Source organism: Stigmatopora nigra, unplaced genomic scaffold (assembly GCF_051989575.1).
Source record: "Stigmatopora nigra isolate UIUO_SnigA unplaced genomic scaffold, RoL_Snig_1.1 HiC_scaffold_29, whole genome shotgun sequence".
Taxonomy (NCBI): domain Eukaryota; kingdom Metazoa; phylum Chordata; class Actinopteri; order Syngnathiformes; family Syngnathidae; genus Stigmatopora; species Stigmatopora nigra.
Window position 1 is genome coordinate 1196946 of NW_027551608.1, and position 23968 is coordinate 1220913.

Consider the following 23968-nt stretch of genomic DNA (forward strand, 5'->3'; position numbering starts at 1 on the left):
ATTGAACAAGTCAGAAAAGTCACTTGGAGATATTTCAAAGCAGCTGCAGGTCCCAAGAGCAAAAGTGCAAACAATTGTTTGTAAGTATAAAGTACACGACACTGTTTTGTCACTGCCACGATCAGGAAGAAAACGCAAGCTATCACCTGCTGCTGAGAGAAAATTGGTAAGGAGGGTGAAGATTCAACCGAGAATCACCAAAAAGCAGATCTGTCAAGAAATAGAAGCTGCTGGAACACAGGTTTCAGTGTCCACAGTCAAGCGTGTTTTACATCTCTGTGGACTGAGAGGCAGCCGTGCAAGAAGGAATCCCTTGCTCCAAAAGGACAAAGATAAGACCTTCTGGAGGAATGTTCTGTGTTCAGAAAACAAAAATTGAGCTCTTTGGCCACAATGCCGAGCAATATGTTTGGAGAAGAAGAGGTGAGGCCTTTGAGCCAAAGTACACCATGCCTACACACTTGAACTGGTGTATGTTTAAGCTGGTGTATGTTTAAGCTGGTGTATGTTTAAGCTGGTGTATGTTTAAACTGGTGTATGCTTAAACGGGTGTATGTTTAAGCTGGTGTATGTTTAAGCTGGTGTATGTTTAAGCTGGTGTATGTTTAAGCTGGTGTATGTTTAAGCTGGTGTATGTTTAAGATGGTGTATGTTTAAGCCCTATGTCAAGGTACCATTGTACGGGCAATTTGAGATACAAGTAAAATTTCAGGCAAATATTTATCTTGAGATACGAGACAAATTCTGTTAACGGGCAGACCGTGGACGCGAGAGGCTGCTCATAAGAACATCATGGGCACTGTCTCTCTCCCCGAAACTCCCTCGTGTAATGTCTCTCTGGTCGCAACTCCCCCGAGCACTGGGCGGCACGTTGCATTAGTCAGTGCGAATGGCGTATATGCTACTTCTCGTTGGCAAGTGGTCATGCATTATCCAATTGTGAGGACATTTGAGTGCATCATTTTGGTAATATTTTAATGGGAATACAAAAGCAAACATCACGGTTGCATGTGAAAGACAGAGTGGAGGTGAGTTAAATAGAGCCAACCCTGATGAAGAAAGCGGTCCCTGAGTGGCAGAGAAATCCGTAAAGGTATACAGCAGGATCGTGGCTGTGTCGGCCTGTCTCCAAGAAAGTCGGTTCAGGACGATCCAAGTGAAGAGGGGGGGTCCCAACCCCCGTCCAAGATTGATTTAAAACAGAGTAAAAGTATAGAAATACTGTGCCAAGAGAGGGAGTAAAATGGAGCTCAATATAAGAAAAACAGAATAACTGACAGCATGTGTAATCATCATAGGGGAAAATAGATAAAACCGTGAGGTGTTGCGACGCACTTATAAAACTCGACGATTGCCGCACAAAATAAGAAAATGACTAAAGAGGCAACTTGGGCGGATAAATGACATAACAAAATAAGTATTAAGGAGAAAATAAATTAAGACGGGACGTCCCTAGAGATATATAGCGTAAAAATATAGCTGTAAGATAAGACATTCGTAACAAAGTATGTGACGAGAAAGAAATAGAATAGATGAAAAATGAATAGTCAGGGAATCCGACGTGTGAATAAATGGAGTCAGGGAATCCGACGTGTGAATAAATGGAGTCAGGGACTCCGCAAAGAGACAAAGTCACAGAGAGAGAGATAGAGAGACAGTGAGAGAGACGGTTAGAGAAAAAAAGGGATGATGAAATTGACAATATTAAGACATAGAAGGTTGTTTTCTCTAATTTCCTTCTTGTAGATTTTAATTGTTATTAGTGAGCTGCAGAAAATGGTTCTTATGTTGAGTAAACAAAACAAATGCATGGAAGATATTTTATTGTTTTGCACTGAACAGGTAAAATATGCTTTAGCGTGAGTCATATTAATGACTATTAGAATGCACGGGCAAGAGACATCTTAAGTTACCAGGGATGGCGGTCACCACCAGTGATGAAATTGCAGGCCACCGATGTCTGATGTGAGAGCGTGAATGGTAGTTCATCTTTATGTGTTTTTGATTGGCCCACCACCAAGATAAAACCACCACAAGATATAATCAATCAATCAATCAAATATCAAGGTGGAAAATTATTTAGAAATTTGAAATCAATTTCTGAATTCACCAATAAGCCCCTTTCTTTCTTCATTTTAGGGTTGGCAATGACAAATTATGGAAAATCATTTAGTCCAATGATTTTTTTAATGAAAATGCAGCAGCAGTACGCCAAATGTTAAACTTGAAGTGGAGGAACAAATCTGCTATGCGAAATTCAAAATTTGGGAGCACTGAGAAAAATCCAAAACAAAGACAGTGCATGATATGGAATTCCAAAGAACCAGTGATTTATGGTGATAATAGCACCCAAATTGTGGTACCAAAATAATTGACAGGATTGGCAAAAGGTTCCATATTTCGTTATGAAATCATGCACATACATAACGAGTCCAAATCCTATTTGGTAGACCATACAAATCGTCATTATTCACTACACAGTTAGAACTGGCCATACCAACCGTTGCAGACCAACCAGCAGACCTGAAAATAGTTGGAAAGGAAGATGCGGATCCACCTTTGCACTGTAAGAAGGTCCTCTCATTTGAAACGCTTGAGGAGACAGGTAAGAAACTTTTTGATGTGATCAGATGTAATGTCATGCATTCCAATATTGATTGGAGATATAATTGCTCCGGGAGCAATACCGTAAGCCATAAGGAACTTTTGATATTGGTTTTATTGTCTCCTTAAAAAGAGTGAAAGCATTTCAATTGAGACCAAACCTTCTTACAGATAGTTAATGTGAACAATTAGAAAGAAAATGGATAAAAATGGAACTGTATTCTAATGTTATGCCTAGACTATTGATTAAGAAAGTTTTATAGGAGATGATTGGCAGACTATGGACATGATTGGCAGACAATGGAATGTCACATTTGGTAAAAAAAGACTACTACATTGGGATATTTTCAATTTCAAACAACTGAGTTTAATATCCAACGCGATACACATTATTGAATGAATTGGGACTTGATTAGTATGCATTTTATAAGTAATGAGTTTTAATTGCTCTAAATGACACAATTATGTTAAAATCATGAACCCTGACAAACAAAAAGGGTGGTTACAATTTAGTGGCTTCAATTCTGTTCAGAATTATAAATGTGTCCATTTGTTTCTGGATACTAATTGATGTGAATGTAACTGTTGGAGAGAACGGAAAAGCTGTTTTCCTGAGGAGAGCAGCCTAATTTGCTTTTTTATATTTTTACAATTTTTAGTATGATTAGTTAATTTGTGAAATTGCAGGAAATGACAAAACAAATCTACTTATTGATCTTAACAAGGAAGCAGTGATCAAAAACGAATACCAGCTAGCATATTTAATTTTGACTGATAAGGCATTTAAATTTTCATAAACTATAGTTATAAAATAAGTAAGATTGTTGTGATTTCTGTTCATTGGGGTTTTTTCAAGTACCCCTGAGTAAACTTGAGTTTTTGCCTCTGCCTTGACAAGTGATTTTGTTATTTTGTGATTTTGTTGAGTGACTGTTAATGATGTGTATTCCAAAACCTGGAGAGGAGGGATACAGATTGATGAAAATGAAAATTCTTTCAAAGTAACTTCAGGGGGGATATGTGAAATATGAATTGTATTCTTATATTTAATCTTGCACCCTTTTCCACTTTGATGTATTAAAAGTTACTAGAATTGAATTTAGTTTACACCTTTTGGTTAAAATGTGCACTACACCTTTTGTACTCCACCTCCATTTGTATTAACGCCTCCCATTTTTATGACTTGTCTTATCTCTTAAAACCACCGTTGAAGCAGCTTTTCTGCGGGAAATAGCTTTGAGGACCTTGGAGAGTAGTCACACCGTCAGGCCTCTGAATTGTTGACTCCCCTGCCTCTGCAGACGCGGCCTTAACTTTCATTCTATCTGCCTCAGTGTGTGTTCCTGTGTTCGAGTTTATTGAAGTGTTGGCCAGTAGCCCCAACATAAACAAAGAATGTTTCAATGTGTCATAGAGACCTTCAACATCATCGATGTCACAGTCCTGATGCATCTTTCTCATAGAGCAATGCATCTTTCTCATAGCGCAATGCATCTTTCTCATAGAGCAATGCATCTTTGTCATAGAGAATTTGTATGGCCTTTGTTATAGAGAATTTGTATGGCCTTTGTCATAGATGATTTGTATGTCACGGAATCTTGCCCTAATTAAACGGGATTGAAGAACGGAAGCGGTAAAAGATTGAGTCTTACGCAGAGGAACTCTCCTGCAGAAGCTTCAAAATCTCACTAATCTATCCTGGCCTGCTTACTTTGTGTTCGACCTTGTGAATGTTCATAGTGGATCGGACAAAAGGTACCAACATTTAAAACTAAATAAGAATTAAGTTTAGTGTACGGTTATATTAAATGTATTTTGAGTGTCTGCATCGTAATCCAAGTTCATTTAAATTTGTTTACGTTAGGGTTAGGATGTTATGAGCGTGTTGCCGTGCAAAAAGTCCCCCCCTTTCCTATCCATCTCTGTCTACCCTCTGCAAAATCTGTCCAAATTTAATTCTATTAAACACATTTTAGTATACTATTAAACCACTAGATATTTGTTACTTTGTTAATAGATGGCAAATTAGGCCAAATTAAACCTTTTTTCCGAACAAATATTTTTTTTTTTTTGTTTTTTCAGAGGGTTGGAACAAATTAACGTTTTTGGTTCCTTTTTATGGGAAACGTTCGTTTGAGCACGAAAAAAAAAATCGACATAAGACCTCAGTCCCGGAGTACATCTGTATCTGTTTTTCTATCTACAGTCTAGGATATAAAATTGGCGGCTCAGAATTTCGGCCTTCCCCGACGATGAAAATTTGCAGACCACTGATGTCTGATAATGAGCGTGAGCATAAATGGTTGTCTTTGTGTGTTTTTGATTGGTTGGCCACTAAGATATAATCAATCGATCAGATATCAAGGTGGAAAAAGATTTTAAAATTTGAAATCGCCTTTAAGCCCTATTCAGGGATGGCGGCGACAAATTATGGAAAAAAAATAGATTTCGTAACATGAATTTTTATGATGAAAATGCAGCAGCAGTACTCCAAATGTGAAACTTGACATGAGGACCAAATAATCTGCTCTGCGATAAGGGGAATTTGGGAGCACTGAGAAAAACAAAGACAGTGCATGTTGGGTTTATTCTGTAATACAGTGGACGCTCGCTACTTTGCGTTCCACTTTTTGCTGCCTGCAGAGCTTCGCGGATTTTTTTCAGGATTTTTTTTTTTAAAGATATTAAAATTAAAATTATAAATTATATTGTCCAACAGGGTGTGGAAACAAAATATTCAATTAGAATTAGTAATTTCATTTTATAAATTTTAAAAACACAAAAAATGCACGTATGCGCAAAGCATCCTGGGGGATTACGGCCGCGTCACTTCCGCATCACGCCCGCGCCACGGCCGCGTCACTTCCGCATTACGGGCGCGTCACTTCCGCATCACGCCCGCGCCACGGCCGCGTCACTTCCGCATTACGGCCGCGTCACTTCCGCATCATGGGCATAAACGCAAGCTGATTGGCCAGCTGAATGCTCACTGAATATACTCGACTCCCCATTGGCCCATTCACCACGGATGCCCATTCTCAGTCCACGCCTATCTCGTGCTATACAGTACGCTTCTCACTAAGTTAAGCGTAAAAGTTTTGTGAAGCCCTTCGTGATGCCTCCCAAACACTCTCCATGCACTGGTTATATGGATCCGTGATTGTATGGCGAAGCAAATCAGCCTGGACGAAAACTTAATCCGAAGTAAGGGCTGGCTTGAGAGGTTTAAGCGACGAGTCGGACTAAGGAATGTGTCGCTGCATGGAGCAGCAGCGAGGCGCTATGTTGAGGATGTGTTTCCGGGAATGATAGAAGAAAATGGCTATGTCCCGGAGCAAGTTTTCAACATGGATGAAACTCGACTCTACTGGAAGAGGATGCCGTCCCGAACATTTCTTTTTCAAGGACGAACTTCAGAAGACAGGTTTCAAAGCCCACAAGGATCTAGTGACTCTGCTGTGATGCAAGGATCGAGTGACTCTGCTATGATGCAAGGATCGAGTGACTCTGCTATGATGCAAGGATCGAGTGACTCTGGTATGATGCAAGGATCGAGTGACTCTGCTATGATGTTTTTGAATTTCCAACTTTTCTGAATAAAAGTTTACATTTATTACATTTGCAGTTTTTTACTCTATATATATACTATATTTGATTTGTTTGTATGCACCAACATAACACCTGCATTCTAAGGTGGAATAAAACACCTGAATGAACAGCATATCAGCCTGGTGGTGGTTTTGGTCACGTGTTATACGTTTCTTTAAGCGTTTTTTAATGGCGCCCGGCTACTTCTCGGTTTCACCCTTCTGCGGGGGTGTCCCGGTCCCCATTACCCACGATAAGCGAGGGTCCACTGTACTATTATACATGTGTGTATTTAATAATTTCTTTGTTAAATCATTCTTCCTATTGTTCGAAAAGTGCCCAGGGTCGTAACCAGTCATCTTGTTCTTATCCAAGGATTGTTTATCCGTCATCTCACCCAGTATCGGGCTCCAAGGAGGCAGCAAGGACTCCAACAAGCTACGGATATCTGCCACTTCCATAACACTCGTATAGTGTGCATACCTCGTGACGCACTTCGGGCTTCTTTATGTAATTGTTATATGATTTTTTAGGTCAAATGAAGGTGTGATCGTTTCAATCCAAATGAGGGTTGGTTTTATTTTCCTGTTTTGTTATTGTTAAAATACCTTGATTGTTATTTTAGTTACAGATGTTGTTTTGATTTATGGCCTTAAAAGCCGTACGCGAATTACTGTTCGGGAGGATACTTTGAAGAAAGGGGGAAGTCTTGTTGCTTTGATGTATCTTCCCTTAAGGTCCTTATCCATGATGCAATCTATTTAATTGAATGTCAATAATTAAATAAGATGTCTGCCTGCAGAGATTGATAATCACATCGGAAGGGTAATTATTTATGAACCTATCAATGGGTTAGCTAAGAAAATTCCAGTAGGTTGCGAGTCTAGTTTTGGTGGGTTCCTCCAAATAAAATATGTATAGGATAAACTACATCCACTACAATGTCAAAAAACTTTAACATAATTGTAGCAATGATAAAATAGATGACAGCCACCAGTTGTATGGCTTTCCAGGACCAAGCGGTTGATATGCTTCTGGCAGAGCAAGGGGGTGTGTGCAACATGTGGAGATCAATTTTGCAACTGTATTTCCAACATTTCACCCTGTGTCCCTAACCAGAGTCAAAGAAGACCTGCAGACCTTGAACCAGAATATGAAGAGTCATTCTGGAGTTGGACTGTCCACCTGGGCAGACTGGTGGGTTAAGACATCCGGCAAGTTTAAAGATTTGGCTTCTCTGTGGTGATCTCAATGGCTGTTTTTGCAACTACTATGCCATTGTGTGGGCATTGTTTTATCCCCTGCCTGCATACTTTTTAAGTTGACGTATAAATTGGACCTACAAATTCCAAATGCAAGACTTGTATCCACTGATTACACAGCCTACTGATGAGAGCATTGATGTCCTTTGATCAATATGAAAGTGAAAGGGACGAGATTTATTTTTTTCTTCCTTTTTGACATCTGACCTACAAGTTAGGGGAATTCCGGCAAAGAGCAGACCTGCACATTACCCCCAGGTGGAATTATATTTGTCATCAGAATGAATTAAAATATAGCCAAGCCATGGGGAAGTTTCATTAGGGGCAATAGATTCTGTGCAAATATATAATGAGGGAGAATGTCAGGATTTTATTTTATATTATTATACATTTTACATTTGCTTGCAACGAAGAATACGCTTTGCTAAACTATTGAACTTGGTTTTCTCATCATTAATAGTATCATACTAGATTAAAGAGGAGCCAGAACATACTGGACTCCTAATGTGTCCTTTTGCTAATCATCTTTACTCCTGGGAGTCTAAACATAGAGGATCCATCCAGGAAGCTGACGGTGGGAAGAGGTGGAGCGAGCACCCTAACTCCTGCATGCCAAGCCACCATCGCAAGAGGGAGGACTTTTCTGATCTAGGGGTCCCTCCAAGTATGCGTAGGCTGTGCAAGCCCCCATTAGTCTAAAAGAACATTCTGTGCCTAGTGACTAGAGTCACGTTGAGCTGCGAAGAGAACGTTCTAGAACGGTATGTTTTTGCGAAAACTATTGCACAAGAATGCAGCTGCGCTGATAATGAAACTATAAAAGACGCGAGGTTTGCAAATAAAGATTTGGTTCTCGCCCTGTCTAAACCAGAACGTACCTAAGTGTACAATCTGTTCGAATCTCAATATGAGCCATATGGTTTTGCTTTGGGTTCATGATTTTGTTCCATTGAAGGTAGTATAAAATAGCGGAATTGAGTCAAACAAAACTTGAGTCTCTCTGCTTTGGGAAACCACATATACTTTCATCGAAGGTAGAATACAATAGCGGAATTGAGTTTAAAAAAAACTTGTCTCTGCTTTGGGATACCATCTTTTAAACAAACATGACAAGTTTTGGAATGATACAGGCATTATCCTTAAACATTGCTTCTGTCACTGAGGCAGTGTCAAAAATGCACAATGGTTTAACAATAAACAGTAATCTTAACACCTCTGGCAGGATAAAAATATAGTAAATGTTACCTTTCCATATCTGTATAAAAGGCTCTCCACAGTTAACCCAAAACGATTTACATTTTCTTCAAACTTATTGGCACTTTTCTGTAACAAAATTAAGAGTAAACTCAGTCACATTCACACAATTTCCAAAGTATTAAAATATCATACCTTTAAGCTTGGATGAATAATTCCATTCTTTCGCAAAAGTGAAGGAACAGTTGCTCTTCCAAATGAGTTTCTCAACCTTTTGCTGATTATTCCTAAAGCCAGACCTATATTACCTTGCTTCAATTCCCTAGAAATAGAACAAAAAGGCTTTAAGATAAAGGAAAAAAAACAAATCAGTAATCAAGAAAAAAATGACAATAATTCCAAGCCCTCAAAAACACTCAAAACTCAAAGAAACATCATACTTGAGCTATACAGAGGAAATGCCTGACATGAATGACAACAGAATGCGGGTGGGAATGTGTTGTGGCCTGGACATCGACGTCAACACAGCTTTACGAAGAATTGCAGGAAGCGTTGGAAGAGCCACATTGACTTTAAAATTTTGACAGATGGGCCGGGTCAGCACAAAATACGACAGATATAAAAACTTCATCCGTTAACAGTACATATGAAACACAAACAGAAAAAAATGACTAAAAAATTAACATACTCATCATTAAAGTAAAAAGTATGAAGTACAAAGTAAAGTAAAAAGGAATGTATTACAAAATATTAAAATGTCAATTAAAAAAAAGAGGGGCTGTAAAACAAAAAAAACAAATAAGTGTGGACAGAGCCACTGCCACTGGATTCTGCGTGATAGCGCCATCTTGAAAAAAAATTGAAAAAAATAAATATTTGGAAAACGTCGGCAGGCCGGATGTGGCCCGAGGGCCGTAGTTTGCCCATGTATGAGCTAGTTACTATTTGCGAATGGATTCTGGCCTGGAAATTGACGTCAACACAGCTTTACAAAGCATGGAAGGGAGTGTTGGAATAGTTACGCTAGCTACAATTTGTGAATGGATTGTGGCCGGGAAATCAACATCAACGCAGCTTTACGAAGCATAGAAGGAAGTGTTGGAATAGTTACGCTAGCTATTAGCTAGCTACTATTTGCGAATGGATTGTGGCCGCCTGGACGAACGTATAATACAGCGTTTTCGATGACTCATTTGAACAATTATTCAATTCGGACACAGAAAATGAGGACTTTGATGGATTTGTGGGTGATGATGATGCGAGTACATTGTAAAAGGGCTAAATAAACTCAGATTTGCTTCTGTTGCCTTTTTAAAAATGTGTTTTTAGCGTGTTGGTGTAGCGTGTATGTTTAAGTTGGTATATGTTTAGCCATGCCTGGCTGCGTCAATAAAAACAGTTCCTCCTTTGTGTATGTAAAATACAGAAATAGCACACTTTACTGACACAGCAGCTAAAAATATGATGTGCTGTATAGTCGTCAAAATATTGTAGTGTTGCATTATTATATATTTGCTTGCAATGAAGAATCCTTTGCTATACTATTAAACTTAGTTTAATATTATTACTATACGGTTGCTTGCAACAAAGTAAATGCTTTGCTCCTGAGAACTTTAGGTAGACTAAACACCGGAATGCCTTGGACTACTTGGAGTGAACAAAACAAAGAAGATTCAAAACACCTTGAGCTGCACATGATTTTAAAACCTTCATTTGTATTGACTATATTGACTCACTTCTGCTTCCCACACCTCCCTTGAGAGTTGAGACGCCCATTGTAACTAGGGTCCTTGAAGTTGATGAATAAGAAAAGAACGTCTGACGCCAGAACAAAGCCGGGGCTAGACTTCACTGGAGTTCTCCTTACAATAAAAAAATCCAGAAGATTGTCTTTTCTCTTTATTTGTGCTTGCATTGGGAATGCCTATTGGTGAACCAATCATATTGGTCTGTCGAGTCTGGGGGTCAATATCCGGAAATCCAGGCACTTAGTCGACATCTGGGAGTTCAGCTGAGCGCCTGGGTTCCCGACTGTTGAAGACTCATCCTAATAGACTTGAAGACATCCGTGGTAAGTCCACATAAATGTATGCATTTGTGAGGAGTTAGGGTCACATCATTCATGTGAAGGTCCATTTGTGAGGGAAAGCCAAATGGATGAGATCGCGTACGGGGGACTGCAACAGTAAAACCCTGTAAATACTAGTCACTAACAGATGAAGGGACAGAGTATTAGTCTATAAAACCGTAAGGGCATCGGTTGTCCTGGACCTAAGCCGATCGACACTTAAACTCCGATAGTATTCTTGTGCATAGTGATGATTTAAGGAAAAACAAACGAAGGAGGAAGGTGAAGATAATAATAACGTGGACATTACTGCCCTAATTGCTTCAAAATGGAAAATCAAATAGCAAGATGGGCTATTGATGACAATCCAAAACAGCGTCTGGTGTGTAAGGATTGGAAATTTGTTGAGAATCAAAGCGTGTCAAGGGTTAAACAACTAAATTTATGGATTAACGTTTATGTTATACACAGAAGAGGAAGTGAGACTGGTAATGCGGTCTGTGAACACCAGGAAGGCTGCTCGCCCTGATGGAGTACCTGGGAAGGTGCTCAAAGCCTGTGCTGACCAGCTGGCTGGAATTTTCACAATTTCAATTGTTCTCTGCAACAATCCAACACTCCATCCTGCCTAAAATCTGCCACCATTATCCCTGTCCTCAAAAAGCCAACCATTGACAGCCTGAATGACAGTAGACATGTTGCACTCGCACGTGTGAACATAAAGTGCTTTTGAAAAGTTGAAAAGTTGGTCACCCGCCATATCAGGAATACAATCCCTCCCTCAGTTGACCCTCACTCGTTTGCTTATAGAACAAACAGGTCCACTGAGGATGCTATCACCATTGAGCTACACACACCACTGAGCCACCTGGAACACCATGGGAACTATGTGAGGATGCTTTACATTGAGTATAGCTCAGCCTTTGACACTATAATACCGGACATTCTCGCTGACAAACTCTCCCACCTCGGACTATCCTCTTCCATCTGCTGCTGGATAAAGAACTTCTTAACCAGCCGACCACAAACTGTTAGACTTGGACCCCACCTCTCTTCCTCCATTACACTAAGCACTGACTCCTCTCAAGGCTGTGTAGTGAGTCCTCTTCTGTACTCCCTGTACACATACGACTGTACACCAACCCACCAGTCTAACTCCATCATGAAATTTGCCGATGACAAAACTGTGGTCGGACTCATCTCAGGAGGGGATGAGTCGGCCTACACAAATGAGGTCAACAAACTGTCTTCGTGGTGCTTGGTGAACAATCTCACACTGAACACCACGAAAACTAAAGAAATAATTATAAACAAATATGACTTGGCTGGCTAGCTTAATAGCATAAGTGAATGAAAGGTATACCGGTAGGAAAAAGTACTTTCAGTGCAAAGGAGATAAGAAACGAGATTCATATGTTAGAGTCGTGAGCCTTAATATTTTTTTCTCTTTTCTTCTCCTTTTTCTGGCTCCCACTGTTTTCACAGCTGTGCTATCAAATTGAGCTGGGAGTCTGATTCCACAATCATTATTGTTGTTGTTTCTCTTTTTATCGTGCTTAAGTCTGTGCATTATGAGAGAAGCATAAGAAAAATTACTGGACGAAGGAATGAAATGTATGACGGAAAAAGCATTGTTATAATAATAATTAGTATCAACAAATGTATCTAATTGCGGAAACTCTTTTAACTCGTGACAATTATTTATATTGGCATTACAGCATATAAACCCACACAATTCGTTGTGAGTTGGGTTAGACTGTTTGGGAATGTGGAGTGTGTCCAAGCAATGAATTGTTTGGTGTCTAGTAGAATTGTGTTGTGAATTTTTTTAAGGTTTTTGGATGTTCGTTCAGTGGGTTGATCGTCTGATTTGGGAAGACGTCAGCACGGATTTAATAAAGATTGTCTTTGGAAGTGAAATATGAGGGTGAAGCCGTGAAGCCGATCTCCGTGCTTGGCGTGCAGTACTCCGCTGCTCTCAGCAAGAACTGAATGAGGCGCTATGATCTGTGATCCAGCCTGTATCTGTAGCCACCTCCGCGAGGGAAACTGAAACTTAACAGTAAGTGCGTTAGCATGACATGGCTCCGAGGACTGTTGATCTGGGTTTGCAGCGAGGAGTTGTCAATGACTCTTGCAGATGGATATTTATCACTTCCAGGAACACTCGCATAGTGTTCCTACATCGTGACACACTTTGCGCTTCTTTATGTAATTGTTAGGGCAAATGAAGGCGTGTTTGTTTTAATTGAAATGAAGTTTGTTTTTAGTTTCCTCTGTTTATTATTGTTAAATACCTTAATTGTAACTATAGTTACAGATGTTGTTTTTGCTTACGTTGGATTAATCAATGACTTTCTAATTGTTTTGATTCATGGCTTTAAAGCTGTACGACGAATTACTGTTTGAGGAGATACTTTGGAGATCAGGAGGAAGTCTTGATGTATATCCCCTTATAAGGTTTTATCAGAGATGCAATCTATTTAATTTAATGTCAATAATTGAATAAAACGTCTGCCTGCAGTGATTGATAATGATATCAGAAGGGTATTTATTAATCAGTGCACGATATGGAATTCTAAAGAACCATTGATTTATAGTGATAATGGCACCCAAATTCTGTTAACAAAATAATTGATGGGATTGACAAAAGGTTCCATATTTCATTTGGAAATTACTGCACGTACATAACGATTTCAACCGGACAATACCATATGAAAATCCTATTTGGTAGACAATACAAATTGCCATTATTCACTACAACATTGGAACTGGATGAGGAGCTAATCTGGCCGACTACATAAAAAGAAAAATCTTGAAGGAAACGCATTGAATTTGGGTTAGCAGAAGGAGACTGAGCTTCTCAACAGGGAATGGACCAATGGTGGTGTCCGGAGCCTGGGTAATCAACCTACAGAATTAAGAAGAAGCACTAGCACGACCCAAGAGTTGCTGACCAACCAGCAGACATGAAAATAGCCGAGGGTAATGTGGATTCACCTTTTGCACTGTAAGGTTCTCTCAGTTGAAACATTTGAGGAGACAGGTGAGATAAACTTTCTGACGTAATAAAATTAAACGGCAACTACTCCAATATTGATTGGAAAGATTATTGCTCAGCGAGCAATGCCATTAACCATAGGGAACTCTTTTATATTGGTATTATTGTCACCATATGCAAAAAAGGTGAAAGCGTATCAATTGAGACTAAACTTTCTTAAGAAGGGTTAAAAAAAACGGCTAAACGAGGAATCAAAACGTCCAATGGATTCCCAGTCAAACATGCAGAGCTTCTTACAGAACTCCTCAAAGCGGTAGAGCTACCAATGAAGCTGGCTATCTGCAAATGTAAAGCACATGACGGGACAAGACCCCGTCTCATTGGGGAACAAGCGAGCAGACTCAGAATTTGGCCCTTAAGTGGTATGAGTTCAATCAGTTCTTCCTGCGGTCAATCAGCATTGGCATTGTTGTGTGCTCAACATCATTTATATCACTTGACTCATCAGAGGCAATTGAGAATGCTTGAGTTGAATTAATGTCATTAATTTGCTTACTGCTGATTTTTTGCTGCCATCTTAATGGTCCTGTCCTTGATGGTCTTTGCAGAGAGAGGCTTTGATGTCTTTAATTTTCTGAACAATTTCCTCTCTGTTTTTTTAAGTCAGAGAATAGATGCACTGATATTTAAATAAAGGTTTCTTTTATGTATTCTCTGTCTGTGAACGGCTACCCCTTCTTTACGATATCCTGAGCTGCGAAAAAACTAGCAGCTGTAGTTGACTGTGGAGCGCTGATCCATTTCTTGAAAAATTGTTTTTTCTCTTCAGCTCGCTGTTGCAATTCCGAAATTGCTCACTGGCGCTCATTTTTGGTTGGGTATCTTTCAGCAAATGCTAAATGATTGTTTTGAAAATGTCTTTCAATGTTACTTTTTTTGTTGTTAGTTTCTCGCTACATATCCAGCATATAGGTAGGCCAGTGTCATTGGCAGTGAATGCAAAAGCAGATGTCCACGCGGAATTAAACTCTTTTCTTCCTTTTTAGGCTTTTCTCGTGCTTACAGCGGTAGTGGTTCCCTCCGTGGTTCCTGCCAGCAGGTAAAATGGCTATTGGCTGTTCCCGTTGCCACTCCATCGTGTAATTTCTCTACTAGTACTAGGCGATGCGTTACATTTTTGCATGTTTTTTCCCCTCTAAGTTAGTCTGTGCAGAATGGCGGAGCTTGTACTACTTCCCGGGTAAATTGGCAAGTGGACGTGCATTATCCTAGTGTCAGGACATTTGTGTGCATCATTTTCGGAATATTTTGAAGGAAAGACAAAAGCAAAAAACCCTCAATAGCATGCATCTGAAAGTCAGGGTGAAGGCAAATAGAGCCAACCCGGGACAAGAGAAAGGTATACAAATGTACAACTAAATTAAAATTAAGTTTAGTGGTTAGATTAAATTGTAATCCAGGTTAAGGTAAATTATTTGTTATGTTACGAGCGCGTTGCTGTGCAAACAGTCTCTCTCCATTTCTCTTGCCCTTTCCCCTCCGCGAAATCGACAAATTTTAGTACAGTGTTTCTTCGCTTATCGCGGTTAATGGGGACCGGGACCACCCGCGATAAGTGCATTTCCGCGAAGTAGGGATTCCTGTTCAAAAATCCTTAATTTGAATTTAATTCAAAAAAAAAAAATATATATATTATTTATTTTATCCTCTGCCCGGTGCCTCAAGCCAGACTAACCCACGACCATGTACGGCTTTCGCTGCCAGCAAGGGCTGGCTTGAGAGGTTTAAGCGGCGAGTCGGACTAAGGAATGTGTCGTTGCATGGTGATGCAGCCTCTGCAGATGGAGCAGCAGCGAAGGCGTTATGTTGAGGATGTGCTTCCGGGAATGATGAAAGAAAATGGCTATGTCCCGGAGCAAGTCTTCAACATGGATGAAACTGGACTCTACTGGAAGAGGATGCTGTCCCGAACCTTTCTTTTCAAGGACGAACTCCAGAAGTCAGGTTTCAAAGCCCACAAGGATCGGGTGACTCTGCTCTTGTGTGGCAATGCAGCAGGATTCATGCTGAAGCCCGGCCTGATCTATAGGTCACCGAATCCTCGCGCATTGAACAACAAGAACAGGGCCTTGCTGCCAGTTTACTGGATGTCCAACAGAAAAGCATGGATCACCAAAGCCCTCACACATGACTGGTTCTTCAACTCCTTCGTACCGCAGGTAAAACTTTACCTGGCCGAAAAGGGACTGCCCTTCAAAAAGGTTCTACTCATGGACTGTGCAGGAGGTCATGCAGCTAATTTGCACCATGAAGGGGTGCAGGTGGAGTTCCTTCCCCCCAACACCACTTCCCTCATCCAGCCCGTGGAGTAGGGGGTTATCAGGGCCTTCAAAGCCCTCTACACCAAGGCGACAATGCAGGGTCTCATCTCCTCCATTGAAGAGCCCGACGAGACGTTCAGCATGAAGTCCTATTGGAAGGACTACAACATAGCCACGTGTCTAACCAACATTCAGAATGCCTTAAAGGGCGATAAGCAAGGGAACACTGTACACCATATAGAATACGGGTAGAGAGAGTGAAATTCATGTTATAACAAAAAAAAACTGTAAAATATGTTGATTCAATGTAGTATTTGTATTTTTTTTCCCAAAAAAATCTGCGAAGCTCTGAGTCCGCGATAGCTGAACCGCAAAGTAGGGGGGAACACTGTAATTTTAAATTTCATTACCACTAGTTATTTGTTACTGTTACTAAATGGCGAATTAGAACAAATAAAAACGTTTTTCTGTTCCAATATCCAGTATTTTGGTGTTTTTCTGAGGATTGGAGCAAATTAGTTTGTTTTTAGTCCATTTCTATCAGAAACTTTGATTTGAGATAAGAGTAAACCGACATAAGAGCTCAGTCCCAGAACGCATTAAGCTCCTATCTCAAGTTACCACTGTATATGTATACATAAGAATATAATGTGATATATTTTGACATAGGACCGAGCCCACTACTATTGATTGAAATTAAAAAAAGTATTTCTCTTTTTGACTTACTTTATTTTTCCTGTGAGGATTTTGCCAGCATACTGCATTCCACTCAGAGCAATGTAGATTCGCAAAATTTCATTTGTACCCTGAAAAGAATGAGAAACAGTTTAATTGCTTAAAAAAGACTGGTGCGAAAATGGAACCCTGAATGTTGTTTTTAAAGCTGCAATGATACAAATTTTCAGCGGAGACTGTTTTCAACATAGCAATTTTCTATTTGCCTGAGTAAACACAGCAAATTCACCAACAAAAGGAACCTTTTTAGAGTCTGGTGTAAACTTTGAATTTGGTCGGAGATGACAACATCGATTACACAATGACGGTTGTATGATGTTGTAGGAGAGGTTCACAATCGTTCAAGCCTGAATTTTGCTTTTAGAATGCATTAGGTCAAGGAGTCTATATAAAGATTTGGCCTGTCTGGAGTTTTTCTATTCTTCTTGTTGCTCTGTGGGTTTTCTCGAGTTACTCTACACTAGCCATGTCCCAATGACATTATTGAACACTTCAAACTGTCAATGGGTGTGATTGTGGCTGTGGTAGGTTTTTTGGCCAAGTCAGACTGGAAATTTCATGGCACCAAGTTCAGTGTATATGACTTTTGATTGTCTAATCAAGTACATTATACAAGTATAATAACATTTAAATCTTCACTACAAAGTGCACAAATAACAACAACAAAGAAACAGACAATAATGAGTAAATCAATAAATAATAATAACTAATAAATATATGATCAATAAGTAACAAATAATAAAAAATAAAATAAGTTGTCACTCATTTACTTTCATATAAGCCGCTTTTGACGGACCAAAAGTATGTAAAAAGTAAAGTTGTCACGGATAGGCTCTCCTGGTCCACAAACACCACAGTTAGTGAAGAAGGCCCAGAAACGACTCCACTTTCTCAAGGTACTGAGAAGGGACAAATTGGACACCAAGCTTCTGGCAACCTTCTACAGAGCCACTGTGGAGAGCAACCTGAAATTACGGCATTACAGTGTGGTATACCGGAAGCACGGCAGCAGACAAAAAAGCCATACAGAGGGTGATAAACACTGCCCAGAAGATCGTCGGCTGCTCTCTGCCATCACTAGAATACATTGTTGGAGACCCATACCACCCTGGACACGGCCTGTTCCAGTTGCTTCCATCTGGCAGACGCTACAGGTCCTACAAAGCACGGACAAACAGGCTCAAGGACAGCTTTTTCCCAACAGCCATCAGGTCTCTGAACCTGCGGCAACACGTGACATGACGACTACACATATCCCTACTATGAAATTAAGTCAAGTCGAAATGAAGTAACAGGAAGGTCAATTGGCGCAGATCTGCCTTCCACAGGCTGACTGAGGGAGGGTAAGTATAAAGACTGAGAGGTAAGTGATCCATCTTATTCTTGTTGGCATTGGTGAGGCAACTTGCAGTCGCCGGAAAATGGCGCTCAAGGCGGAGAGCTAACAAGTATGAATATGTCATAAATAAATGTCATAAATGTGTCTGGCCTGGGAAGACGAACTTGTGGAGAAGCACGATACTATTTCGTCATACGCTGCTGAGGGTATGATGACTACTAGGCTTTTTGTCAAGTCAATGATGACGACAATGCCTATGTCTGATTTTCATTTCCATTTTTTCATTTTCATGACTATATACTGTGCCACTGTGGAGAGCATCCTGGCATACTGCATCACAGTGTGGTACGCTGGAAGCACGGCAGCAGACAAAGAGGCTATACAGAAAGTGATTAACACTGCCCAAAAGATTGTCGGCAGCTCTCTGCCCTCACTGGAAGATATTGCCAGCCCTCGTTACCTCAGCAGAGCCAGGAACATCATAGGGAACCCATACCACCCTGGTAACAATCTGTTCCAGCTGCTGCACTCCGGCAGACGCTATAGGTCCCACGAAGTACGGACAAATAGGCTTAAGGACAATTTTTTCCCACATCCATCAGGACTCTAAACTTGCGGTAACACGACACACAATCCCTCCTGTGCAATAACTTCGGGGTGAGGTAATACGAAAAGACGTTGGGCAGTGATCTGCCTCTTTCAGGCTGACTGAAGGTGAGTGAAAGACAGTGAGAAGTAAGTGATCCGCTCGGGGGGTGATGAGATGTATCCATAACGGCAGAATGCCAAATTACGAGTCCAAAATTATCGCTTACTTGGTTCTTTTGCCGAGAAAACCAACCTTATGGAGAAGCACTACCAATTTGATCATACGCAGTTTCTGGGTATGATGAAAATTAGGCTTTTGTTTATGTACATATATAAATAATATGTAAATAGATAAAGGTGGGACGGCTTGTTCCACAGACACTAATGGCGAAATAAGGCCGGGGAGAAGTTAAAAATACTATTTTGGGAAAATAGTGGGGGCTCCCTCGGATGACGGGGGTATATTTAAGACCGAGGTGGCGGGAAAGTACTGTTTGGTAAGGAAAAAGAGCGGGGCCTCCTCGGCTGAGGGGGAAAATTTTTACCGAGATAGGTGACGGTAGCGGAGGAAGTTTAACAAAAGTAGAGGGAGAAGAGATGGTGTAAAGTTCGACAAAAATCAGCGATAAGTTGTAAAAAAATGGGGGTATATATATTACATGAATACCCAGACTAGAAGGTCTCTGAAAACAAGGAATGTCGGCTTAGAATGATTTGGAATGTAGATTTTGGATATGAGAAGGTTGAGCTAGAAAATTAATGGAGACACTGGTATTTGATTTGCTTAATCCGGGTATGAAGTTTTGTGATTACAATTAAATTGGGTTTTTTTGTGATGCTGGGGCTTGTATAACAACAATTAGAATGGTTATTTCCGAGTGCTGGAGGTGCTTTGTTAATATAACCTATATGTACTGTCAATTTACAGCAATGTGATGGCTTATTGCGGCTTGGCCTGGTTTTGATCCCGTCCGCTAGCGGGAAGATGGTGTTTAAAAAGACGAAAGAATATATACAAAATGATCATTTAAATGTTTAGCAGGGAATGTCACCTATGTTTTTATTATGCTCTAGACTTGCCAAATAATGTGTCGACTGCGGGAGAAGCGCTCTGGTGCAGCGACTGCTGATTAGATGGGAGTGAAACATGTGGGCCGCGGGGCAGACAATTTGACTGTGTGAGCCTTTCAGGAGCGCGCGGACCGTGTAAACGACTAAAATTAATTGAATCCCTTCCGTGAAGACATTGCAATTCGCATTCATTTTTCGGGTTTTAAACAGAAATGTATATTAAGGTGATAGAAAATCTCTTTAGTAAAAGGTTGATTTGGTGAAAAGCTTTGGATTTGGGAAGAGCAAAATAGTCATTTTTGAACAATTGTGGATTTCAAAGGGCTCTTAGTTAAAGGAAACTAGCTTTGGAGGATAAAATAATATTAATACTTTTTTTGATTATTTTGATTGTTCAAAATACTTTAATCCAGGACGTTGGCTGGTTAAAGAGAAGACAAGGATGGAAAAATTTACAATATTATGGTATATTGGTGACAATTCGAGGTTTTTAAAACATTAAAAATTGTAATTAGGAAATGCCTAACAAAAGGTTGATTTCTCTAATTTAATTGTTGTAGATTTTTGTTTTGGTAACAGGGAGCTATGGGAAATGACTCTTGTCTTAAGTAAACATCATACAAGGTGATTTACAAAGTATATCGCTGGTATTGAGAGTTATTTGGCTGTTAACGAAATCAAACGGGAAATTAACAATGCAATAGGGGCATGAGAAAATTCATGGCATTCATCCAAATAATTAGGTGAATTGTTAATAAAATAATTGGTTTAAGCATATTTTCCCTAAGACTGGAGTAACATGGAATGTTTTTTCAAAGTGCACTTGAAAGAACATTGTCTGTTGTCCGGACAGGAGGAAATATGCTTTGGCACAGGTCATATTGATGACTTTAAGGATATTACGGATTGGATAAGCATTGAAGAATTGATACAAACAAATTCGACATTGCTTTCTATTGCTTTAAGGGCATTCAAATTAAGCAATGATGGGGTTAATACACCTGAATGTTACAGTGATAAAGATTGGAATTGGGGACCCCATATCTAAAACAAATTCGAGACAAATGTGTAAATAGGCTCTATTTGGCGCATGATGCCCAAATTCTAGTGGGGCCTTTCATCTTTTGAAACAAGTGACGCTTTAGGTAGAAGGGTCGTCTATGAACAAAATGGGATGGGCAAAATTTGACGGTGATCGAGGTTGCCAACTCTAATGTGGGGAATGGGCAGTGCCGTGTTATTTTGGTTCATAGAATTTGAACTCAAGGCGACATGATAAAGGCCATAGGCGTCATGTTGCATAAAATTGACGTGGAGGAATTTGTCTTAGAAATGGGGGAAATTATCTTATCACCTGGATGGAGCGGAAACAAATTTGGATGGCCGCGTTAAAAGGTGATTGGCATGCTATTAGAGGGAATTGGGATTTTCCAAAAACCTGATAGGGGGCCATTAGGTCATGACGGCTGTGAAAAATAAAAACCTTAGATGTCAAACTATTGCCACCTCAATGCTGGGAGCAAACAGCTAAACTGGTAGCATTAAAAAGGGTATAACCTTATGTGAAACGAAGGTAAATTTTTTTACAAACGGTTAAAATGCTAGAGTGTGTGTGTGTGTGTGTCTTCAATGATCTACTAATGAATGCGGGGTGGATCCAGACCTTCCGGAATGTGGGGTATTCCTGGCGTCCTCGAGAATTTGTGAATTTTCTCCTGGTACTCCAGTTTACTCCGACAAAATGAAATTATGGATGCTAGACTGGTTGAACACTCTAAATTCTTCTGTTTATGAGTGTGAGCGTGAATGATAGTTTGTCTTTTTGAGTTTTTGATTGGCAGGCCACCGAGACATAATCTATCAATAAAAGATCAAGGTTGAAAATAATTTGGGCCTGAGTCAAGGGAAGTCCTATGTCTCGACAAGGGGGGGTGGTGGCCTTGCTACAACAGCACTACAAGGCTTATGGTTCAAATCTATATGCATACCTACATATCCAATTCAAAAGATACATAGAGATTTTATTGAATTAAGTAAGATATCAATCCACGATATGGAATTCCAGAAACTTTCTATAGTGATAATGGCACCCATTTTGTTAATATAATAATTGAAGAAATGGACACTAGGTTTCATATTTCGTTGCGAAATTATTGCGCCTACCATCCACAATTGGCGGACCTTATATAAAGTCCTGTTTGGTAGACTTGCTATTATTCACTACACAATGACAATTGGATGATGAGGCAAATCTAGCAGGGAAAAAAACACCAAATTTAGGCTATCAGAGGGAGATTTTGCTTCTCAACAGGAAACGGACGAAGTGATGGTGATTCTTGAAGACTGGGTGCTGATACGCAACATAAAAGAAGAAACAAATTGGTAGGGTCCATGTTGCTGAAAGGGGGACACGGATGCACATTTCCCACAGTAGGAAGGTTGTCTAAATTGAAACATTTCAAGAGAAAAACTCCCTAAACAAAGACAAAAAGTCATGTTGAAAACAATTATTGCTTTTGGGGCAATGACATTAATGATGATTGTGACTCTATTCCTCACCACAGTAGGGTTGTTTTCTCCAGTTGGAGAGAAAGGCGGAGGCGTTTCAATTGAGGATACACCTTCTTACGGGAGGGTAAACCGAGAAACATTCACATTTACATTTGATTAACATTACCTACTAAATCAAATTTCCAGACATGCATTCGAGATTGCAACGTCCCGGTTGCCATACAAGGGATCAGTCTATGGTGGGAAATGTGTGGTACATTAACAGCCCAAAATTGGAGATTGGGATTTTTTTGGGAAAAGCCTTGTTGCAGAAATTGGTCAAGATTGGAAAGCTTGGACTCACATATTAACTTGTGAAATTTATTTCTGAAACAGGGATATCCTAAACGGGGGATAATTGGGTGCTGTTAATGTAAAGAGGAGGGGCAGGCACTATGTAGAGCTACTTTGGTAAAAGGGTGGTCTCAATTGAAACATTGAGGGGACGGGTAAGATAAACTTTCTGACTTAATAGGATACGGGAAACAGCAATATTGATTTGAAAGATTATTCCTCAGCAAGCAATATCATAAAACTATAGGGAACTCTTTTATATTGGGTTTGACGTCTCCATATGGTTTCAATTGAGACTAAACCATCTTACAAAGGATTAGAACAAACTACCAGACAAGGGAAAATACGATTGGATCTAACAACTCACTCAATCACCATTCTTTTGGGGGAAAAGTGTTTTTACAAATGAAAAACGTGTCCTACTTGTACAGAAAAATATTGAAACAGTGTCTATCCCGTTATTATGTAAATAGGAAGTCAATTTTTCCCCTGTTTAATCATTTTACCTGCTTAAACCTTACAGGGCATGGTCTGAAGCTGGGGCGATAAATGAGACGTGGTGTACCGGCGTTCTAAAACAAACTACACCCCTGATACCACGTTCTGGCCTATGGTGGTGGTGTGGTGGATAAATTAAACGACTCCTGCCGAAACGCGGCAGGACTAGGTACTTTGGTCTCACTGCTCTTACCGGTGTCTGTTTTTCCATCTACAGTGGAGGAGATACAATTGACTGCTCAGAAATCTGGTGTGGTGAAGGGTCCCTCCCGACATCGTCGAGCGGCATGGAGGGAAGGAGATCCAACATACATTGATGCGATTGGCATCCCCCGGGGCATCCCAGATGAGTATAAGCTGGCTAATCAGATCGCAGCAGGATGGGAGTCCAAAAACAAAAATGTGGATGAGATAAATTACCTGCATTACAATGTCCAAAACCTTGGAAATTATACTGAACAGGGATTAGTGGCCATAAAGGAGTGACGGGCAGCTACCAGTCTGATTGCGTTCCAGGATCGCATAGCGGTGGACATGCTCCTTACGGAACAAGGGGGTGTGTGTGCAAAATGTTTTGGAAAACAATGTTGCACCTTCATACCGAACACGTCACCCCATGGGTCCCTAACCAGGGTTATTAGTGGCCTGCAGACCCTAAAACCGCAATATGCAAAAGCAGTCTGGAGTAGAAATATCCGCTTTACAGACTGGGGGTATAAGACCTTTGGAAAATGTAAGGATTTGGCCCAATCTGTTGTGTTTTCTGTAGCCATATATGCTACTACCTTGACATTGAATGGGTGTTGTCTAATCCCCTGTTTGCTTTCCTTGCTAAGCCGACTTATAACTACTGCA

General features: G+C 40.1%; 1 protein-coding gene across 1 annotated transcript in view; it reads right to left on the reverse strand.

The window, feature by feature from the left end:
- LOC144192931 (complex I assembly factor ACAD9, mitochondrial-like) overlaps positions 1–23968 on the reverse strand; it is a 65564-nt gene that overhangs the window by 20804 nt on the left and 20792 nt on the right. Inside the window, exons 4-6 of the mRNA XM_077711773.1 lie at positions 16765–16844; positions 8844–8970; positions 8700–8777 (exon numbers count right to left, since the gene is read on the reverse strand). Of these exons, the coding sequence (XP_077567899.1) occupies positions 8700–8777; positions 8844–8970; positions 16765–16844 (285 nt within the window). The remainder of the gene's footprint in view (positions 1–8699; positions 8778–8843; positions 8971–16764; positions 16845–23968) is intronic.